General features: G+C 46.2%; 1 protein-coding gene across 1 annotated transcript in view; it reads left to right on the top strand.

Moving 5' to 3' along the window:
* LOC143961066 (uncharacterized) overlaps positions 1 to 22,115 on the top strand; it is a 31,700-nt gene extending 9,585 nt beyond the window's left edge. Inside the window, exons 2-3 of the mRNA XM_077470207.1 lie at positions 20,026 to 20,295; positions 21,798 to 22,115. Of these exons, the coding sequence (XP_077326333.1) occupies positions 20,026 to 20,295; positions 21,798 to 21,892 (365 nt within the window). The 3' untranslated portion in view covers positions 21,893 to 22,115. The remainder of the gene's footprint in view (positions 1 to 20,025; positions 20,296 to 21,797) is intronic.
* Positions 22,116 to 24,499: the final 2,384 nt, after the last annotated feature.

A 24,499-nucleotide genomic window follows, 5' to 3' on the forward strand; every position in this document is an offset into this window, starting at 1 on the left:
AAATAAAACTCCGAGCTGTAACTAAATACCACCAAAAGAAAGCTCTATTTGTGGGAAAAAAATGATAAAAATTTCATTTGGGTACAGTGTTGTATGACCGCGTAATTGTCACTCAAAGTGCATCAGCGCTGAAAGCTGAAAATTGGTCTGGGACTGAGGGGGGTTTAAGTGCCCAGTAAGCAAGTGGTTAACGTATTGCTGGTTGGCAGGCAAAATCTGTCACTGTATAGATTCTGTGCAAGCCTGATGGCCAGATCACCACAATTTCTGTGTTCCATATGTGTTTCTCCATGAGTGTTTTGATGCATTCCCAATGCATTTTGCCTCTTCTAGATGTGTTTCATACAGATATAATGCAACATTTTACTTTTGTTGACTGTACTAGAATGAGCCATGCTGGTGGGAACTATGTAACTTGGAATCAAAGTTAAAGACTGTCCATGCGTTCTTGATGCAGAATAAAGACGCACTGGACTGCATTTGGTGTGAATAAGTCCACTTTCTCATCCATAGGATCTCTGAAGGCAACCAAGTTATAAAAAGGCAGAGACACTTGCTGCAGACACTAAAGGGCAGCATCCACCCCTGGAAGTGCAGTGCACCAACATACAGCAGCCATATACAGTCATGGCTGAAATTGTTGCCGCCCCCAGAAATGTTTCCAGAAAATCAAGTATTTCTCAGAAAAGTATTGCAGTAACACAAGCTTTGCTATACACGTTTATTCCCTTTGTGTGTATTGGAACAAAACAAAAAAGGGAGGAAAAAAAGATAATTTGACATGTCACAATTCTAAAAATGGGCTGGTCAAAATTCTTGGCACCCTTTCAAAATTATGGATAAATAAGATTGTTTCAAGCATGTGATGCTCCTTTAAACTCACCTGGGGCAAGTAACAGGTGTGGGCAATATAAAAATCACACCTGAAAGCAGATAAAAAGGAGAGAAGTTCACTTATTCTTTGCATTGTGTGTCTGTGTGTGCGCCACACTAAGCATGGACAACAGAAACAGAAGAGAACTGTCTGAGGACATAAACAATCTCAAGGTTACAAGTCCATCTCCAGAGATATAGTTTTGCCTTTGTCCACAGTGCGCAACGTTATCAAGAAGTTTGCAAATTCCGGTTTCAGTGCCGCATGAGCTAGCTGCGTCTCTCACTAGCTCCTGCAGCAGCGACCAACTTTGGCCTATAAATTCGGACACAGCGGCCCCCCACACAGAAAAACCGGCTCTGGGTTCCCCCCGTCGGTCCCCTCATAGCCATGGACCAGTTCGTTGAAAAAACGGGCATCCGCTCGTACGCGGCCACGGCGGCACCTCCGGACCGGCCGCAAATTGAGCCCACGGCATCAGCCTACTCGGCTCCCAGGCCACTTCAGCAGAGACACAGCCCTCGGAAATGGAGGTGAGCGGGGTCTCCTCTCCCATACCCCATGCCACAGCAGCTTTATCCCCATCCACTGGGCCTGCATCCATACCCCCCCTCCAGTATTGACAGGGGACAGTCTAACACCCCCCCCCCCAGAGAAGGATGGACACACTAGCTGCATTGCTCACATGGTCGCAGCCCTTCTATCCCCCATTATAGCAGCTTCTGTGGAAAAAGAGATTCATGCTGGGATGAAACAAATCAAGGCTCAATTGACTGAACACACCACCAGATTAAACAAATTAGAACACCGCGTTTCTGAGGTGGAAGACGAATTATATCAAGCCCAAGCTAAACCAATATATTATTCAGAAATTGGACAATTTGGAGAAAAGATCTAGACGATCCAATCTGCTGGATCCTACAATGCAGACCGCAAATCTCCCCATCCCATTATTGCCAAATATCTCAATTATGACGACAAGGCTCTCATTCTCCAAAGATTCCGGCAATCTCCATCTCTTCAAAATGATGGTGTTAAAATCCTGATTTTCGCCGACTACTCCATTGAGGTCTCCAAAAAACAAAAAGCTTTTCAACCAATCTGTTCTGAACTTTCCAAGCTACAAATCAAGTTTTCTCTGGCATTTCCTGCAATACTTTGCCTCAAATCCCCAAAAGGGGAGCAATTATCCTTTCAGGATCCCATGGAAGCAGAAGCCTTTCTACGGTCTCTACGGACAGACACAAACCCCAATACGCCATCCAAATCCGCTTCAAGCCTCCGATCTCTGGAACAGAAGAGCCCTCGAAAGGACTCTGCCAAACACTTCCAGGACTCTCCCAAACGCTTCCAGGCCTCTGTACCCGATCACCACAACCACAACTCTTTCCGCTGAAGACACTCCTGACACCATGATTTGATTACCAAGCTATCTCAGGTCCTATGACATGCTCTGTTTTTGCTTATTTCAGTGCTCTTGCCTTTCAGTTTGACCTTTTCAGAAATAGTTTACGCACCCGCATGGGGTGCCCCTGACCCGTGGTCACAGATGTGGGCTCCCGGCCCTCTGCCTGTCCATCTCGACCTGATGATTCGGTTTATAGCTTTACGCATTTTCCATACCTTTTGTTACTGTTATGTGACTGCTTTAATTTGTATTCCAAGTTACAGCTGTGCCCCTACATGATTCCACTGTGTAACACCCTCCCACCTTTTTGCATCCGCCGTGCCCTGGATACTCAAACCGCCTTCCAGCCTTGCGGGGGCACATAAATATCCCACTCTTGGGGTCCTGCATGGGGAGCTACTTTACACAGTGAACTCATGCGGAAAAAAGAGAAGTTCATTCAAATGTTTAAACTGTTTTCCTTATCCCGCCACATTCCCCCTATACAACTACTATTTAATGATGTAATGCACCCTAAACGTCCCACAATGGGTCCAGGTCCATCCACCCCCACTCTATTTGCATCCACCATGGACTCTCTTCACTTTATAGACCTATGGCGTTTGTCCCACCCTGTAGACAGGGACTTCATCTTCTACTCAAACCCCCATAAAACCCTTACTAGAATTGACTATTTCTTTGGCTCCAAGGACTTCCTCCCCTTAACCTCAGACTCAGAGATATGCGACATAGCCATCTCTGACCATGCCCCGCTAGCAATCTCCCTAGACAAGTTGGATCTCCCACCTCACCCCAATCTCTGGCGCTTCCCATCCTTCCTTCAAAATAACTCAGATTTCCAGAAATACATGGAACAGGCGTGGTCAGACAATTCCACTACAATTGCCCCTCACACGGAGGATCCAAATCTTTTTTGGGATGCTGGGAAAGCTTATCTTAGGAGTTGTATCATATGCTATGCCACCTCTTTCAAATGCAATGCCCTGCGACAATACAAATCAGCCAGTAACAGGTTGCACGCTGCCCAATGCACTCTTACTTCTTCTGACTCCCCTAAGGACAGAGACGAATGGATGGCTGCCAAGTCTGCTTTCGATACCTGGGCAGATACCCTCGAACTTACCGAGAAGGCACACCTGGATGCCACCCTCCACAAATTCAGCAACAAAGCTGGGAAACTCCTCTCCAGACTCTGTAAGGGAATACACGGTCCCTGACACATATCACCTCTTTACGCGATGACACAGGACACACTCATTCTACCCCCCAAGCCATTAATGAGATCATGCTACGGTACTACACAAACTTATATGCTCCTGATCCCATCATCAAAGACCGAGCACAATCCTTTCTGGAAAAACTGGAACTCTCCACCATATCACCAGACCAACTAGAATCCCTCAAAGCCCCTATTACCCTTAACTAAATAGAAGACACCATCCGTAACCTACACCCATCTAAGGCCCCCGGCCCCGATGTTTTCACTAGCGAGTTTTGTAAGACTCTTGTGCACATCACAGCCCCCACACTTAACTCAGTTTACTTGGGCATTTGGTCGGGGGGGGGCCTCTCTTCCATCAGGTAACCAGGCTGTTATTAAACTTATCTCTAAAAAGGGCAAGGATCCATTGCAGCCGGGGTCCTATAGGCCCATCTCCCTGCTCAATCTAGACGTGAAACTCCTGTCTAAGATAGTGGCCTCAAGATTTCTGCCATTCTCCCACACCTCATCCACTCAGCTCAATCTGGCTTTGTGAAGGCCGAACAGCCACTTTGAACATTCGAAAAGTTTTATTTTATTTTATTGAAAAAGCCAAACAAGACCCCAAAGGTGGTTATGCTATTATCACTTTAGACGCTGAAAAGGCCTTTGACAATGTCAGCTTCGAGTGGCTCTCCATGTACCTCTTCAAAATGCGTTTCTCGGGCCATTTCTGCCACCTCATCAACTCAATGTATACATCCCCCACAGCCAAATTAGTCGCAGCAGGACTTCTGTCACAGGGTTTCCGTCTCCACAAGGGTACCAGACAGGGTTGCCCACTATCACCCCTTCTGTTCAATATCGCTTTTGAACCTCTCTCTAGATACCGGTCCCCTCTACATGGTATTAAGGTAGGTGACAGGGAACTCCGTACATCTCTCTTTGCTGACGATGTTCTTATCTTCACCTCAAACCCTTCTGCAGATATACTTACCATTAAACATGTATTTGACAAATGTATGCTCTGCCCTGGGCTTCGTATAAACTATTCCAAAAGTGAAATCCTTCCCATCGGCACCCATGTCACCTCCCCCGGGCTAGTCAGTCCATATTTGCAGTAGCCCCTTCTCACATCACCTACTTGGGAATCAAATTTGGGAAACTACCCTCCTCTCTGTACCATCTTAACTATCCTCCCCTCTTTGCAAAAATAGCACAGGAGCTGACAACCTGGATGGATCTCCCCCTCTCGCTCCTGGGAAGGTGCCACCTCATCAAAATGGTAAGCTTTGCCAGACTACTTTGTCCTACGCAAACTTTACCACTACTCCTAAAACACAAGGATATAGCTTCCTTAAACTCTTCCATATCTAGGTTCCTATGGTATGGTAAACGACTTGCATTGCTTTAAAAAATTGCACCTTCCCAGGGGCAACGGGGGGGGGGGGGGGGTATTAGTCTTCCGAATATTCATCTGTATAATTTAGCTTGTTTGTTAAAAACCAGTTTGGATTGGATACTCCAATCATAGCTTTGAATCTACAATGGCACACCCTTACTCTTCGACTGCCCTCCTGCACAGTAGATGGAAAGCTGTTCCTCTCCCCTTCCAGCATAACCTTCTACTCAGGGACACAGCAATAGCTTGGAGGGAATCCAGGAAAATGATTAAACTTTCTCCTTATGTCTCCCCTCATCTACCGATACAAGGGAACCCCAGTTTCCTCCCTGGACTACATTATAAATCCTTCTCAGACTGGCGAAAATGGGGTCTTTCACATTTTTCTTCCCTGTGCAACCCAGACACTGGCAAACCGTTAACTTTTCAAGCCCTGGCGGCCTCCTTATCTCTCCCCCGACACACTTTTTCTATTATCAACAATGCCTCAGCTTCCTATCGCATGCCTGCAAAGAGGAATCCCGGAGATTCCAACCCAGCTTCACAGACCAGTTGATTCAAGATGACCACTTTAAAGTCTCTGATATATACAAACCTCTTCTGCAAAAATCAACACCTTCCGTATCTTCATCCTCCATCGCCAATTTGGAGCTCCGCCTTCTCGGATTCCAATCTGGTGGACAAAATCCTCCTTGGGCTACGCAGAGTGCTACGTCTAACCCCCAATGAAACCTGGAGAGAAATTCAGCTCAAGATTAACCACAGGGCCTAAATCCCCTTTCTCTCTCCCAAAATAAACTGAGATGGACCATCTTGCCCCCTTTGTCAACAACCGAAGCCGTCTCTCTCGCATTGCTTCTGGTCTTGCTCAGTCATCTCTACTTTCTGGGACTAGGTCTTATCCTTTATTTTCAAAGTCACACTATTGAAGTTACCTAAGGACCCCTACTCCTAATCTTTGGATATTGGGACACTCTACTATTGCTGTGGTCTCCACCTCCGAAGAAGGCTCCTTTCAGGGGGACCCTTGCACATTCCACACCTACAGACTGGATCCTGCTGTGTCTCCTCATCGCCCGACGACTCATTCTCCAACTTTGGCTCTCACCTCAAGGCCCACCTTTCAAACAACTACGCAAAGAACCCCTCACTCTTCTGTTCAGAGAAAGGCTTCTCACGGATTTCAAACAAACTAAGCACAAAACTCTTTTCTTCTGCAGGTGGCAACCTTTTATCCTTTCGGCTCTGTCACCGCCTGATCAATCTGCGCTGGAACACTTCTCTTTCACATATGACAAGCTGCCCACTCATGGCTGAAGTATGACAGCATCTACATACTCTGTTCCTTCAATGCTCCCCCATTGACATTCTGGATCTCTCAAACACTCATCATCACGGTGAAATTCACCTCCCCCTTCCCTCCACCTGCCTCCCCCCCTCCCCCTGTTTATCCCAGGTTACTCTACCTAACTTTATATACCTGTCATTAGTCGGGTTTCTGCTATAGATCCATCCAGTTAATCTATTTTCCCACATCTAGGCTTCACTTTCGATGGATCCCCATTACCTTCCTTGTCTGTATGCCTATATAGTTGCAATAATACTGGTCTTTGACCCTGCTAATGTTTCATGTCGGTATTATTGTATTTTAGTTATTATTGTATTTTGTTATTTCAAGAAAATGCACTTGATCTGTACTTTTATACACTTGTACTATCTTGATTCCCAATAAAAACTTTTTGAAAAAAATAAAGAAGTTTGCAATCCATGGCACTGTAGCTAATCTCTCTGGGCGTGGACAGAAGAGAAAAATTGATGAAAGGTTGCAATGCAGGATAGTCCGGATGGTGGATAAGCAGCCCCAAACAAGTTCCAAAGAAATTCAAGCTGTCCTGCAGGCTCAAGGAGCATCAGTGTCAGCACAAACTATCCGTCGACACTTAAATGAAATGAAATGCTATGGCAGGAGACCCAGGAGGACCCCACTGCTGACACAGACTTAAAAAAGCAAGACTACAGTTTGCCCAAATGTACTTGAGTAAGCCAAAATCCTTCTGGGAAAATGTCTTGTGGACAGATGACACCAAGATAGAGCTTTTTGATAAAGCACATCATTCTACTGTTTACTGAAAATGGAATTAGGCCTACAAAGAAAAGAACACAATACCTACAGTGAGATATGGTGGAGGTTCAATGACGTTTTGCTGCCTCTGGCACTGGGTGCCTTGAATGTGTGCAAGGCATCATGAAATCTGAGGATTACCAAAGGATTTTGGGTTGCACTGTAGAGCCCGGTGTCAGAAAGCTTGGTTTGCGTCCGAGATCTTGGGTCTTCCAGCAGGACAATGACCCCAAACATAAAAAGCACCCAGAAATGGGTGGCAACAAAGCGCCGGAGAGTTCTAAAGTGGCCAGCAATGAGTCCAGATCGAAATCCCATTGAACTCCTGTTCAATAAAGCAAGGACAGCAGTGCAGTGCACTGCATATAAAGACAGGAAAAAAATGAAAACCAAAGGGAGAGACAATGATAACATTGCAGAGCTCTTATAATACCACACCTGTACAATATCAATGTTGTTTAAGCATCATTTTATCCATAGCCTTGGCACAAAAAAAGCACCCAGTTTAAAAAAAAAGGATTTACCTTCAGCATTCTGGGTCTTCCAAACTCCATGAGAGGCTGAACATGGAGGGGGAAGTTCAGCAGGGGGGTTGGGGGAGGGGTAAGTTCAGCGGGGGGGGTTGGCGGGGGGGGGGGTTTCAGCAAACAACTTACCAACTGCAATCAACAAATGGCCTAGAGCAGACCAAAAAAGAACTGTCTTAGTTAGGCCCCTTTCACACGTGTGGACCGTATGTCCGTATTTCATCCATCCGTTTTTAGATGAAATACGGACATACATGCATCCCTATGGGATAGTGGGTGTCAGCGGATGAACATCCGCTGACACCCGATATGATCTGTCTCCACTATGGTCCGATTCTGCAGATGGAGGAAAATCCTATTTTTCTATCTGTCTGCAGAGCGGATCAGATGAACATGGACAGACGGTCCGTGTTCATCCAATCCCACACAGAGGAGAGCGGAGATCTGACAGGGTGGTCCCGCATAGTGTGCAGGGACTGCCCTGTCATCTGCCGGCTCTGCAGGGATCAACGAAGTGATCCCCGCTGAGCAACTGGATGTTCACGGGGCGGATCATCACGGATCCATCCCCTGTAAAAAAGGGGCCTTAGGCTGGATTCACACCTATGCATTTTTTGTGCTTTTTGCATTTTTGCATATTTGCACTACAGAACGTGTTCCATAGGAAACAATGTTAAATGGACTGTAGTGCAAAATGCAAAAATCACTACAACTGCGTAGATGTGAATCCAGCCTTAGGGAGGAGCTGCCTTTTATTCAGCTATACAGGTGGTAATGTGGGGCTCCAGAGGAGATGTTAACCCATGGTGTGCTGATGTGAGGATGGGCCAGGAAATTATATATATATATATATATATATATATATATATATATATATATTATTTTATTTAATTTTTCACTGTTTGAGATATGTGGTAAGAAATGTATTTTTTAGGGTTAGCGCAGTTATCCTTTATACTGTGATATTTTATGACTGTAGCAGATCCGCTTTCCAAAGATACATATATATTACTTATTATTATTCATATTTTTTTGCGCCGGTGACAACGGAAAATTGTATACTCACCTTTCCGTCATTTTCCTTTCCTGTTGCATCTCATGGCAGCATACACCTATGGGTTGTGGCTCCGCCCCCGCAACCTGATAGGACCGTTTAACTATTAAATCTTGAGAGGGCCTCTGCCTCAGCATTCTCAATATATAGATACCTCACCTTAGACGGGTGGGCATCTGTATGCTGCCATGAGATGCAACAGGAAAGGAAAATTACGGAAAGGTGAGTATACAATTTTCCGTTTTCCTGTCGCATCATGGCAGCATACACCTATGGGGAATAACTCGCAAAACTGGGTGGGTATGAGCAGAAGAAGTTTATTTACAAGGAATGGAGGAATTGGACTGAATAATCGCTCTTCCAAATTCCACCGTGGACAGCCTAGCGGAGTCCACTTTGTAGTGGGATATAAAAGTACTTTTTGAAGACCATGTGGCTGCCTTGCAGATGGTTTCTGAGGAGACTTTGCAGAAGGCTGCCCAGGAAGTTGCCATCGCCCTTGTAGAGTGCGCCTTAAAGCCCTCAGGTATTTGAGCTTGATTAGATGAGTAGGATTTCTTTATGATTTTCACAAGCCATGCTGCGATAGTGCGGGAAGTAGCTGCCTGTCCTCTTCTGGAGCCGTGAGGGATGACTAGGAGGTTCTCCACTTTCCTGAGGTAACTGGTCTTCGAGAGGTAGGCCAGTAAGTTAGATTTTACATCAAGTGGATGAGGGTCACCCTGCTCTGTAGAAAGAGTGGGAAGGCATATTTCCTGATTAAAATGAAAGGAGGAAGCCACTTTGGGGATAAAGCGGTCTGAAGGTTTCAGAACTACCTTGTCTGGGTAGATGGTAAGGTATGGTTCCTTTGCCATTAGTGCATGCATTTCCGACACCCGCTTGGCTGATGTAATCGCTATCAGAAAGGTGATTTTGAGGGTTAGATCCCAAAGGGAAACTTTTTCAACTGGAAAGAATGGATCATGGGATAGGAAATCCAGTACTACCGAAAGATCCCAAGTTGGAAAGGAGGGCTTTCTGGGAGGTCTCAATCTTAGACAAGCCTTCTGGAATTGAGAAATAAGAGGTTCTTGAGCCCATTTCACCCCCTTTATGGCAGATAGAGCTGATACGTGCCCTTCAGGGTGCTTGAACCAAGACCTTTGTCGAGACCTAGCTGCAGGAACTCTAGGACCTGAGCAACTGTAGGGGATGAAGGGTCCCAGGCTTGTTGTTGTGCGATCGAGAGGAACTTATTCCAGATTCTCTTGTAGGTGTTATTAGTGGTAAACCTTCTGGCTTGGAGAAGGGTGTTTATCACTCTGTGGGAACAGCCATGAGCTATGAACCTAGCCCTTTCAGTCTCCATGCTGTTAGGTGTAACTTCTCTGGGCATGGATGGAGGAATTGACCTTGAGAGAGTAGATCCGCTGTCACAGGAAACGGCAATGGTTCTGCTGTATTCAATTGGAGTAGGGTCATGAACCACGGCCTCCTCGGCCAAAATGGCAGGACTGCTAATACTGTGGAACTTGATTTCCTGAGTCTGAGTAGAAGCCTCGATATGATTGGAGTTGGTGGAAACACGTAACCTAGGTGGAAATTCCAGTTGTCTTGTAAACAATCCGTGCCTTCTGCCGAAAGAAAGGGAACTCTCGCCAGGTACCTCTGACACTTTGCGTTGTTCGGAGTTGCTGCCAGATCGATATCCGGAACTCCCCAAGTCTTCGTTATCAGAGAAAAAGCCTGACTGCTTAGGGCCCATTCGTGGTTGGATACGAACTGTCGACTCAAGGTGTCTGCTATCTGATTCTGGACACCTGGCACGTATGTTGCCCTGAGACTGGTTAAATTCAGTTGTGCCCATTGGAAGACTGGTTGGACTTCTTGCAACATGGAGCGACTCCTGATGCCCCCTTGCCTGTTGATATAGGCCACCGCCACTCGATTGTCCATCTTTAGTAGGACGTCTTTTCCCTCCAGAAATGGGCTGAAGGCTAGTAGTGCCTGTAATGCTGCTTTCATCTCCAATAAGTTGGAAACCACATCGTGTGTCCTGAATGGCCAACAACCTTGGGCTGCGTGGTGACGATAGTGTGCTCCCCACCCTTCCATGCTGGCATCCGAGGTGATTACTTCTTGAGAGAGGACTAAGCGTTTGCACCTCTTCAGATTGTGTGGTTTAGTCCACCATGATAGCGATTGCTTCACCTCTTTCCGGATCACTATCGGCTGGGTCATTGACACGCCATTCCATTGTTTCAGGAATGATATTTGAAGAGGCCTGGCATTCCACTGGGCCCATTGTACCATTGGAATAGTTGCAGAGAATGACCCTAAAATACTGAGACATTCCCTGGCGGGAATGGTAGTGGCCACTAGTAATCTCTTTACTTTCCGGATTAGGATGGGAACTTTCTCCTCCGGGAGTTCTACTGTATTGAGTCGGGTATCCAGCTCCGCCCCCAGAAAAATAATTTGCTGCGTGGGATTTAGACTGCTCTTCCCCCAATTTATCAGCCACCCGAATTTTTGCAGGGTGGAGATTAGGATTGTGCGATGAAGTAGGAGGGAATCTCGGTTGTCGGCCAGGAGAAGGATATCGTCTAGATAGTGGTGCACTCTCAGGCCTTGCTCCCTTAATAGGGCTATTACCCGGCAGTAACACCTTTGTAAATGTTCTTGGAGCAGTGGATATTCCGAACGGGAGACTTTGGAATTGGAAATGTTGATGACCTACAACAAAGCGGAGAAATTTCTGAAACGAGGTGTGAATGGGAACGTGCAGGTAGGCGTCTTGTAAATCGATGGAGAGCATCCAATCTCCTATGTTGATGGCCTGGAGGATTGTCTGCAGACTCTCCATTTTGAATGCCTCCACCAGGATTCGGTGATTGAGTTTTTTTAAGGCCATGACAGGACGTAAGTCTCTTGTTTTCTTTTTTACCAAAAATAGAGCTGCCCATGGATCCTTTATTGTCCCCGCCCATAGCTGCTTGAACAACCTGAGCCTGGCTCCTACTACAGCTGGTTGGGCGGGCGCACCTTCAAAAAGACTTTTGATCCCCTGTAGTAGGGGGTCTTGGCTTTCTGGAGCTTGAGGAAGGATGATTGAGGGTTCTTCCAGTTTCTCCTGTACTCTTTTCCAGGTCTGTAGGATCTTGCCTCCCTATATTTGTCTGGGAGGTTTCGTCTGGGGGCTGGCGGTCTTTGCTGTCTAGATCTTCTATCTGAAGGGATCAGACCCGATTTTCCCCCGGTAACTTTAGAAATCGCAGAGTCTAGCTTTTCTCCAAAGATATTTGCTCCGTCAAAGGGAATCTTGCACCAATTTGTCTTTGAGGATGGGTCTGCAGACCAGGGTTTTAGCCAAAGTGCCCTTCTGGCCATTACTGAGCTCAGCATTGCTCTTGATGTAGATTTAATTACGTCTACAGAGGCTTCTGCGACAAAGTCGCCTGCGAGAGATAGTTCCTGTAGGGCTGAGATTACCTTCTCTTGTTCCCCTCCTTCTGACACCAGCCTCTCGGCATTGGCGGACCAGTTGGAAATGGCTCTACCGACAACTGCTAGGGCCACAGCTGGTCTGCATGCGCCTCCTGCCGATTGACCTAGATCTGAAAAGATCTTACCTATTTTCCTATCCAGCACATCTTTGAATGTAACAGCATCTTCGATTGGAAGTGTCACATGTCTGGCAAGACGCATCAGAGAAGAATCTACCACTGGCGGGGTCACTAATGGAGTGACACTAGGCTCCTTCAGGGGGTAAAGTTTTGCTAACCTGTTAGTTAGGCTGATCTTCTTATCCGGCTTTTGCCATTCCTCTTTAATCAAATCCTCTAGTTCCTCAATAAATGGGAAGGTCTCAGGATCTTTCTTGAGATTTGGAAAATATTTCCTCACCTTCTGAGGAGTTTGTTTCTCTTCCACCCAATCGATCGCTTCCTTCACTGATTTAACCACTACAATACAGGGCACTTTCGCCCCCTTCCTTCCCAGCCCAATTTTCAGCTTTCATCGCTCTAGCGCTTTCAGTGACAATTGCGCGGTCATGCTACACTGTACCCAAATGAAATTTTTAGCATTTTGTTCGCACAAATAGAGCTTTATTTTGGTGGTATTTATTCGCGACTCCGTTTTTTATTTTTTGCGATATAAGCGCAAAAAAGCGGAAATTTGGAAAAAAAACAATATTTTCTTTTTTCTATTTTAAAAGAAATCCAATAAAATCTAATTTTGTCATAAATTTAAGCCAAAATGTATTCTGCTACATGTTTTTGGTAAAAAAAATTCCGTTAAGTGTATAATAATTGGTTTGTGTGATCACGGACATATGTACGCAAATGATCATGTACATATGTGTGCAGGTGATCACGTACATATGTGTGCATATAATCATTGGGACAAGTGATTTTAGTGGGACATATGTGGGGGACATGTTTTTATTATTAGGGACATGTGTTTTTATTTTTTGGGGACATGTATGTTTTGGGGACATGTGTGTTTTGGGGACATATGTGGGGACTGTGTTTACACTGTGTGGTGTGTTGTGTGTGTACACTAGACTGAAGATCAGTGAGTAAAAAGCTGTAAAAAACAGCTCATACTCACTGATCATCAGCCGGCTGCAGCAATCTGCTCTCCTCTCCTCAGCGATGACTTCTGTGTGAGGAGAGGAGGAGCCGATTGCCTAGCAACCGGCTGTTTGTTTACATCACATGACGGCCGTGATTGGACACGGCCGTCATGTGATCAGGAGGGCCGATCACAGAGCCCTCCTGCCGATCTGAGATGCGCCGTGTCCCGGTGACACGGGCGCATCGGGATCGCGCCGCTGCACGGGCACGCGCGCGCGCGATCCCGCTCCTCCTGATGGACGTTCCTGAACGTCCTATCAGGAGTAGACGGCTCCCACCCGGCCGTATATGTGCATTGGCCGGGTGGGAAGTGGTTAATGAAGGGTTCGACTAATGCAAAGTCAAAGCCGGTAGAAGTGTCAAAGTCATCATTATCTGACAAAAGATCTGACATCTTTGAAGTGGAGGGAGCAGCAGATGTGGTACCTTGCAAAGGTCTGCTAGTTTCCGGCCCTGCGATTTGGAGGGGCGATTCAGTAGCTGGAATACTAGGATCTAATTCTCTGTCTTTGGTTGCTTCATTGAAGCATGAACGACAGGCCAGCTTATCTGGGAGTGCTATTGCGCCACAAACCCAGCATGAGTTTCCAGAGGGATGGAGACTTCGAGCGCGAGAAGAATGTCTGCTATTAGGGGATCTTCTGTGGTAGGAGTGGCCCTGTCGAGAGTAGGACCTTGATCGACTCCTCCTGTGATCTCTGCTCTCTCTGCACCTTAAGCGGCTTCTGCTATGGTCTCGGTCCAGTCTATGACTTGAGCGGCTTCTTCTTGAGCGCCTTGAGTGCGATGATCTGGATGACCTGATAGGGCTGTGCAGTTTAGACAGCGTTAGTGACAGGCTCTCTTTTTCCTCTTCGTACTTACCAAGTTGACCCCACTTACCTAATAGGCTGGCGATGGTCTGCTGGGGCAGCGGCCTCCATGAAGAGTGAATCCTAAAAACGAACGGAAGTCAGTGTGCAAAGACAGGTAGGGAGATATGCAAGCTGAAAAAAAAGAACTTTAGAAACGAAGAGACTGACCTTAAGATCCGAAGGAAACAATATGTAAGAAACGATCGGAATGACTTCGAAAACGATCTTGATAGTAAAGCAGCAGCAGCCACAGTACACAAAGCAAAAATGCTGTTTTTAAAGTCCGCGCCACTGCTGTCGCAACGTCGACGTCGTCCCGCACATGCGCAGAAATGTCCCGCGACGTCCGCCTCCATTTTGGAAAGTGGCGAACCGACAAGATAACGAGGTACTGAACGCCAGCGCATGCGCGGAGGAGTTCAAACATCGGCGCCTGAGGAGCGAGGTTCTACAGAGCTTAGCAAAGAAAGGTACAGAAAATACCAAGAAAGCACAGGTTAGAGGCCGCTGCATGATAAATCTGTTTAAGATTTGTAAAGATAAAAACGATACCCCTGAGACCACCAGAGTGGGGATTCCTCCATTAAGCTCATTTAGAGGCTGTACAGGTAGGACTTCCACCCAGGAGAGGCTTGAACCTGGCTGGGGCGATAGCGGTAAGGGGTGATGTCCGGTCTTCTCAGGTGAGGAAAAAAAGGAGAATGCTGAGGCAGAGGCCCTCTCAAGATTTAATAGTTAAACGGTCCTATCAGGTTGCGGGGGCGGAGCCACAACCCATAGGTGTATGTTGCCATGATGCAACAGGAAACATATTTAACATATGTTATAGGCTTACACCTAGCAACACAGGAATGAACTGTGTTACTCTCCACAGCAACAGATCAAAGAAGAAGCCTATGTGCATGCTGCTCCCACCCCCTGGTTGTCAGGGCCCCAGCCACAGCTTTGCTGCAGAGCACTGAATGAGGAATATTATTTGTTCTTGTGACGTTGGGAGTGAGCTTCTAACAGCTGCAGTCTCCCGGGACTTGGTTAGGACAGTGTGTTCAGTTATAGCAGAACTAAAGGCATTTTACAACAGCCTACAAGCAGGCAGGCTATTATCACAAAAGAAACATGCATTGTTTTTCTGAAATAAAATACACCTACCTGCCTGCTTGCAGTCTTCTACAGCGTGTAAACTGAGCTGAACATGCGCAGCTCAACTTACATCGCCATCATGGTCCCTGTGTGCATGTGCAGAAGTGTCGTGGAAAAACCCACCATACTCTTTTGCGCTAATAAGCACCCATTTCAGTTTAATGGTATAATGCATGTTAACCCATGTCTCCCACATTTCTCCAGTAAACAGGCATAATCACCATCTTAGCTCCATTGTTCATTTATCTGCCCTTCTGGGCAGAGGCTCTTGGCTTTTATTCACAAACAGGAAGTCCTGCCACCAACAGCCAATCACTTCCTCCACAGGATATGACAACACAGGATATGACTGTCAACACAGGAAATCCTTCCAACAGGATGATGGGAGATTATCTGCAGGTGTACGCCATGGCACCCCAAATATGTTGATCAGGCACACAGGGGTGACATGAGCGTACATCCGCTAAACCAATAATGTCTTTGCAGAGCGAACACATACCCCCCAGACGATCGTTCTGTGCATCGCACAGGGGCCCTTCACTGGTGGACATATTCCCACTCTACAAACACTTCTCTCCAACCTCAGGAAGTTTTCCACTTCCAAACGGATCTCAACCAGTGCCAGTCTGCCCCAGTCAGCTCTTTAGAGCGGGTTGTGGGAGAACTAACACTGGGAAACACTGTGACAATACATATTAAAATACATCTTCATAAAATTTCAGGAGTTACATCATCCAATGCCAGCCAATGAAGATAACCAAAGATTGTCAGCTGGGAAGAAGATGTCAGTTCCAGCCAATGGCTGCTGTTAGAAATCACGGGGCCCCATACAGCCTATCTGACAGGGCCCCTTTCCCCAGCTGAAAGTGACCTGAGGCCATAGATTTATCAGTCCCTTTCTCTGTAGCCTCAGCTGAGCAAATGAATGAATAGGAAGTACTCTGAGTCTTCCTGCTCATTCACAAACTGAAGTGATCAATGGCCACAGTAGTGATTGGTACTGATCACTCACTGTGTTCATTCAGAAAGAGGCTGCCAGTAAATTACATATTTACCGACCCTTTCCCCGCTCTCCATCCTGAAGCATCCCCGTGTGCCTGCAGCAGCTGCCAGCAGGAGAGGAGAGAAAGCTGGCAGAACTGCATTGGAAAGGGGCTCACTGGGGGCCTGGACAGCAGATGGAAGGGACACATGTACTAGGACCAATCCCCCTGCAGTGCAACTGGAGGGGAATATTAGAGGAGAAGCTGGCAGCACTGCAGGGGGAGACAGAAGTGTCTGCAATAAGAGAGTAAAGCTGGTCCTCCTGCTTAGCGGGTGTCCGGGCCCCCCTTTTGAACAGATGGGGCTTGATCCCAGTATGGGAGGGCTGGTTGTACTGCCCTATCAGCAGCCCTAGTTCCAGTGATGAACCATTTATGGACTTCAATCTATTATAGAGCAGGTAAGTACAGTTATCAGAGATTTTTACACGCTGACACTGTGTGCTATCTGTACACATCCATATATAATACCAAACATTTCAAACAGTATAAAGTAGCTGTGGATTTTTTAGTGGTCATATATGAACAACACGGCACACTGAATCAAATTGGTCTGCATGGCTGTTGTCCCAGAAGGAAGCCTCTTCTAAAGATGATAAACAAGGAAGCCTGCAAACAGTGTGCTGAAGACAAGCAGACTAAGGCCGCGTACACACGGGCGGACTGTTCGTCCAACTTTGTCCGCTGAACAGTGTTTGGGCGGACAGTCCGCTCGTGTGTGGGCTTTCAGCGGACAGTTTCAGCGGACAGTTTGACGGACAAGGTTTTTCGGAAATTCCGTAAAACTGTCCGCTGAAACCTTGTTTCAGCGAACAGTCCGCTCGTGTGTAGGCTTGTTCGTCAAACAAAGTTGCGCGCATGCTCAGAAAGGATTTTCACGGCGAAAGCTATAATGCAGTGTATAGGACGTTGTATTTTTCGTCCCGTCGTACGTGCCGTTCACGTCATCGCGCACGGTTTCAGCAAACTGTTCGTCCGTCGTGTGTGGCCATGTCCGTCCATGCTAAGTTTGAGCGGACTGTTTGCCGAAACTGTTGGACGGACAAAGTTGGGCGAACAGTCCGCGCGTGTGTACGCGGCCTAACTGAAAATTGAACTGAAAATAGACATATTTTAGGTTTTTGCGGCATTATTTGCTGTTTTTTAATTTGTTCAAATAAAATTTCTTGTTTTATATTAGTGTTACTGGTTGTTCATAAATGACCACTAAAAAATATCTCGCTGCAGCTCAGTTTCAGGCTCTTAACAATCTTCTTATAGCTTAGGCCATCTTTATGTAGTGCAACAATCCTTTTTTTCAGATCCTCAGAGAGTTCTTTGCCATGAGGTGCCATGTTGAACTTCCAGTGACCAGTATGAAAAAGTGAGAGCGATAACACCAAATTTAACACACCTGCACCCTAATCACATAGGCGTGTACTCACTTTTGCTGCCAGTGATTTAGACATTAATGGCTGTGTGTTGAGTTATTTTGAGGGGACAGAAAATGTACACTGTTATACAAGCTGTACACTCACTACTTTACATTGTAGCAAAGTGTAATTTCTTCAGTGTTGTCACAAGAAAAGATCTAATAAAATATTTACAGAAATGTGAGGGGTGTACTTACTTTTGTGAGATACCGTATATTAGTGCAGTAATTATTTTATTGCTTGATGTGGTTTCTGCTAAAGATCAGAAGACATGGTTCACCAGACACCCACAATGACCATAAGGTGAAACCACTGCACAATAATCACACTACTGACGATAGATACATTACACTACACAGCACTCACATTACACATGAGCTTCTATGGAGTCAGGAATCTGGAATCAGGAGTCAGGAATCTGCCGCCGACATCGCTGGATCCTGGGACAGGTAAATGTCCATTTATTAAAAGTCAGCAGCTGCAATATTAGTAGCTGCTGGCTTTTAATATTTTTTTTTTAGGTGCAGAACCGCTTTAAGTTTACGATACTAAACAATGGCCTCATGCAACCTAGTTAAGCCTCATTTTCTTGGCATCAACCCACAGTGAAAAAACATATCACTGTTTTCATGTCTCTAGAAATTGAAACACATACAGTATCTCTCAGACTCAGACTATTGTATTTTGTATTTGTCAGGAGTGGGTACACTAATTAGCAAAGCATTCCACTAATGTTTGTGGTCTGTGGATCAGATAAGGACAGGTGTAACAGCTTATACCGTTGATCACTGCAAGGGGAGAACACTTCAGGCATCCAGTTACTGTATTTATCGGCATATAGCACGCACTTTTTACATACATGGCATAAATACACGCACGGGATTACATACAAAAAGTGCAATCTCTTCTTCCCATGTAAATTACTGATTTACAAGTAATGTATTTCTCAGCACTATTAATGCTGCACTTAATTTGGTGCCCCCTGGTGTGTTCTCTTGGTCCTGCAGTTGTATCCATCCACACAGTACTCTAATGCCGTGTACTCACGACCGTTTTTTCCATCAGTTTTTCCACTTCATCTGAAACCCCACCCATTCCTCCGTAGGCTTCACCTCTTCCTATTAGAGAACCACCTCTTCAGAGGTAGTGGAGAGAGAGGGGGTGAGAAAGAGGGGAGAAGAGTTGGGGGAAGAGAGAGAGGGGGAGAGATAGAGGGGATGAAAGAGAGAAGGGAGGTGAAAGAGAGGGGGAGGAGAGAGAGGGGGTAAGAGTGAGAGGGGGTGGGGGGGAGAGGTAGTGGGAGAGAGAATGAGGGTAGTGAGAAAGAGGGAGGAAGGGGTGGGGGAGAAAGAGAGGGGGTCGAGAGAGAGAGAGAGGGGATGAGAAAAGGTGGGGAAAAGAGAGGGGGGAGAAGAGGTGGAGGGAGAGAGAGGGAGAAGGGAGTGAGAGAGAAAGGGGATGAGAGGGAGGGGGACTTTCCTATCCCCCCATATTACACCAAGAGGTCTCCCCCCCCCAAAAAAAAATGACACCGTACTCTCACCGTCCTGCAGCCCGCTGGCTCCTTTTTACCAGCTGTGTGTAGTGAGGCTGCCGAAACACAATCACAGCCCCGGACCTGCTCTGCCAAGTGAGCTACTTCTGAGATTGGAGGCTCCAACCACTGCCGCCTCCTGCTTCTGCTTTGCTCCCCTGTTATTGAATGGTCAGTTTGTGGCCACCTCTGGTGTCACCCCTCTGGTAGGTGTCACCCAGGTGTGGTCTGCACCCCCCCCCGCACTGACGCCACTGCTCGTAGTGTCCCTTCTGCCTGGGGGCAGCACCGCTCCCCTGAAAAATGCCACCCAAAGCAAACACTTTGTTTGCCTTGCAGTAGATATGCCCTTGGTGGTCAGTGTCAGGGCAAAAGACCCTGAAGATCATGGCTATTACTGTAGTAGGGCTGACTACTACAGTGATTCTCCACTTCCAGAGTGATCCCTTAGGTATTAGATATGCATACTTACATTAATCCAAGGTGGACCAATGTAACTGTGCAATTAAGATCATACCTGGATTTTAGCTTTCAATTACAATCAAAGTGAGCAATGACATACATACCCTGCTCCTTGGCCTAATTTAGCTCTGCATAAAAGCAACAAAACTTTAGCCAGGGGTCACAATCTCCACTGAGACCTGCCCACTAGTTAAAGGGTTTCTCCACTTTTTATCTGAAATTGAAAACTCCTTTAAAGAATTCCTATCTTACGTGAACAGGTTTGAAATCTGACCAGCACTTTCCTTTCTCTCTGCCATTGCTCTATATAATGGAAAACCCAACCAAATCTTGTGACATATTCTGACAATGGAACTCTTTCTTTGATTAGGTAATTCTCCAACTCCTGTGTTGAGTTTGCCAGAAAATATTTCTGAGGATGAAGATATAAATATCACGTGCACACTGCCCTGCACAGACTGCCTGGATGTTAATTTGACTATCAAGGCGGACGTGAAATTCAAAAGCTGCACCTTTCTTGCTGGAAAAACTCCAAATGTAACCTGTATTTTGGAGGTCACCCGAGAGATGGATGAGAAAGAGTTCACTTGTGAGGCTCAGTTTAAAATAAAAAGCTTGCCGAAAAAGCTTTATATTCAAAGTAAGTAAAAGTGTTACACCATCTTCCTCTCAAAATATCCTTTTCCTTATCAAAATCATGCAATATCCTCTACTTCAGGGATATGCAATTAGCGGACCTCCAGCTGTTGCAGAACTACAAGTTCCATGAGGCATAGCAAGACTCTGACAGCCACAAGCAGGACACCCAGAGGCAGAGGCATGATGGGACTTGTAGTTTTGCAACAGCTGTAGGTCCTCTAATTGCATATCACTGCTCTACTTACAACATCACACTCTATTTCTCCTCCCCTTCCCCTGCGTGTCCTTACCTGTACTGCTCTTTTTCTTCCCCTCCACTATCCTCATCTTTACGTCTTCTCTCTCTTTTCTTTCCAGTGTCCCCGCCTGTACTGCTTCTCACCCCCTTCCCTTCAGTGCTCCCATTTGTACCACTCATCTCCTTCCCCTGGATCATCATCCTCCTTAGCCTCCAGTGATGGCACCTGTACCACCCATCTCCTTCCCATCTAGTTTCCCAACTTTTACCAATCCTCTCCTTTCCCTCTAGTGTCCTCACCTTCTCTTCTTCACCTGCAGTGTCCTCACCTGTACTTCTCCTCTCTCCACTTCCTCCAGTGTCCTCCCCTGTACTTCTCCTCTCTCCACTTCCTCCAGTGTCCTCACCTGTACTTCTCCTCTCTCCACTTCCTCCAGTGTCCGCACCTGTACTGCTCATCTCTGATTTCCCTTCAGTGCTCCCATTTGTATTGCTCATCTCCTTCCAATGCATCATCTACACCTGTACCATCCTCCTTCCCTTCAGTGATGGCACCTGCACCACCACTCTTTGCCTTCCCTTCCAGCTTTCCCTCTTATTCCATTCCTCCTCTACCCCTCCAATGTCCTATACACAGCTATCCCTGATCCTGACATATTCCACCCTGTATGGCCCACTGAGAACTACTCAGCCTCTGCTAAAAACTCCCAGACAATCTCAAAATCTTCTATGTTTGTGGACAAATCCCATGTATCCCTGTGAAGAGGTCAGGTGTCATTGGATCACGTGATAGATGGCCTTTCCATAGGAATGAATGATATATTTTGCTTAAAAGCACAAAAGTATTTAGAACTAATCAGAAACGTTTCTTGTGGAGGCAGTACAATTCTCCATGCGTTACACAGTGTGGGTCAGACTGGTGGACCTTTGAGTATAAAGCTGCCCATAGGTGGATTGCAATTTAGCTGATTGACTGTTGGAAAATATTTGTCTATAAGCCAGTTGCAGCCTATTTAGAAGGAGTTTTGCTGTCAAAATACAATGGCACAACGCAGATGATTTCTCTACCCACCTTACATGTGTAGATGAGGGAATTTGGGGGTTCTTTCTCTTTTTTACGAAAAAGAATGAAGCATCCATGGCCAGCCTAAAACTTGGGAGGGCATGGTTAAAAAGTATAGTTTTAGAAAAGCTCAGTTCTCCTTGAAGGATGCATTGTTATACAGTACAAATCCTCTGATATGCCTGTCGTTTTTTTATTTCAGAACCCAGTCCGAACAAAAGTGGAAGAAGGAAACCTGTATTAGCCACCATCTTGGAGATGCTGATGGCTACCAGTTTTTTTTTATATTTGTTTTAGACAATTCTTTGCATTATACCTTAAGGCATTTTTTTTGTGTACTTATGACATGAAAGCCCATTATTGTCTTAATGCATGTGTTGAGGCATTGGAATTCTATAATGTCTGCATAAGTAGGTTAATGCTTATACATATATATACATTTTACAAATGACCATTTCATACATATCAAGGATTGACAGAGCACTATGGGTTATCTAAAGAGACAGAACAGCAGTAGTTATTTCTAGTGATGGCCGAACGGTTCGCCCGGCGGTCGTTTCGCGGCGAATTTCCGACTTTCGCCGTCCGCGGGTTCGAACGCCTTTTTCCGTCGTTCGCCCCGGCGGACTTACGTGTTTAATGTATACAAGAACTTTAACCTTTCGTGACACGTTTATCATGTGTTACAGGACAACCAATTGAGACATGACAGCTCATGGACACTTGGACATTCCCCCTAACCTATAAATACACCCGATCCGGTGGCCATTTTACATTCTTTCTTCTGTCACTGTAGGGAAAGGATCCTGTGTGGAGTAGGGACAGAGAAAACGCTAGCTATTTGGTACACAAAAGTTCTTTTCAGGACTGGTATAGGTGTTAGGTCAGCAGCCTGAGTTTCTTTTGTCAGTTTAGATAAAGGGACAGAGCGCTGTATGCTGCTATTTTAGGGACAGCTCAGCCAGATTAGTCTTTCTTCATCATCATCATCATCATCATCATTAGCTGTTACTATCAGGTCCACAAAAGAGCTGTTCCAGCTAATCGTTCCAGCCTACTCTTTTTTGCCAATTTGTATAGGGACAGGCAGGAAGCAGTGTGTCAGGCAGTGAGGATAATTTTAAAGACTTGCTGTTACTATTAGTTCCACAAAGGTTCTTTTCAGGACTGGTATCAGTGGTACGGTAATAGGCTTGTACACGTATAATATTCTTTCTTCCAAATATAGAAAGAATATTATACTTGACTGCTGCCCTTCTGCTGCAGTCTGCTAATCATTCACAACTCACTTGTTCCACAAAGCTCTTTATCAGGACTGGTAACTTGGTCTGTCTAGGGTGCTACGGTACATAGGCTTGGGTGCGGTACAGTCTGCTGTTCTGTAAGGACCGCTATCGGTCCACAATACATAGGGTTGCCGTGCACTACTGCTGACCGCTGCCCTATACTGCAGCAGTCCTTCATTGGTATAGGGACTGACGTACAGTCTGCTAATCACTAACACACAACCTGCTTGGTCCACAAAAGTTCTTATAAGGACTGGTAACTTGGTATAGGGTGCTACGGTACATAGGCCTGAGTGCGTTACAGTCTGCTGTTCTGTAAGGACCGCTATCGGTCCACAATACATAGGGTTGCCGTGCACTACTGCTGACCGCTGCCCTATACTGCAGCAGTCCTTCAGCGGTATAGGGACTGACGCACAGTCTGCTAAACACTAACACACAACCTGCTTGGTCCACAAAAGTTTTTATAAGGACTGGTAACTTGGTATAGGGTGCTACGGTACATAGGCCTGAGTGCAGTACAGTCTGCTGTTCTGTAAGGACCGCTATCGGTCCACAATACATAGGGTTGCCGTGCACTACTGCTGACCGCTGCCCTATACTGCAGCAGTCCTTCATTGGTATAGGGACTGACGTACAGTCTGCTAATCACTAACACACAACCTGCTTGGTCCACAAAAGTTCTTATAAGGACTGGTAACTTGGTATAGGGTGCTACGGTACATAGGCCTGAGTGCGTTACAGTCTGCTGTTCTGTAAGGACCGCTATCGGTCCACAATACATAGGGTTGACGTGCACCACTGCTGACCGCTGCCCTATACTGCAGCAGTCCTTCAGCGGTATAGGGACTGACGTACAGTCTGCTAAACACTAATACACAACCTGCTTGGTCCACAAAAGTTCTTATAAGGACTGGTAACTTGGTATAGGGTGCTACGGTACATAGGCTTGAGTGCGGTACAGTCTGCTGTTCTGTAAGGACCGCTATCGGTCCACAATAGATAGGGTTGACGTGCACCACTGCTGACCGCTGCCCTATACTGCAGCAGTCCTTCAGCGGTATAGGGACTGACGCACAGTCTGCTAAACACTAACACACAACCTGCTTGGTCCACAAAAGTTTTTATAAGGACTGGTAACTTGGTATAGGGTGCTACGGTACATAGGCCTGAGTGCGTTACAGTCTGCTGTTCTGTAAGGACCGCTATCGGTCCACAATACATAGGGTTGCCGTGCACTACTGCTGACCGCTGCCCTATACTGCAGCAGTCCTTCATTGGTATAGGGACTGACGTACAGTCTGCTAATCACTAACACACAACCTGCTTGGTCCACAAAAGTTCTTATAAGGACTGGTAACTTGGTATAGGGTGCTACGGTACATAGGCCTGAGTGCGTTACAGTCTGCTGTTCTGTAAGGACCGCTATCGGTCCACAATACATAGGGTTGACGTGCACCACTGCTGACCGCTGCCCTATACTGCAGCAGTCCTTCAGCGGTATAGGGACTGACGTACAGTCTGCTAAACACTAATACACAACCTGCTTGGTCCACAAAAGTTCTTATAAGGACTGGTAACTTGGTATAGGGTGCTACGGTACATAGGCTTGAGTGCG

The sequence above is a fragment of the Lithobates pipiens genome, unplaced genomic scaffold (assembly GCF_037356315.1).
Source record: "Lithobates pipiens isolate NorthernLeopardFrog02 unplaced genomic scaffold, aLitPip1_a1.2 Scaffold_8, whole genome shotgun sequence".
Taxonomy (NCBI): Eukaryota; Metazoa; Chordata; class Amphibia; order Anura; family Ranidae; genus Lithobates; species Lithobates pipiens.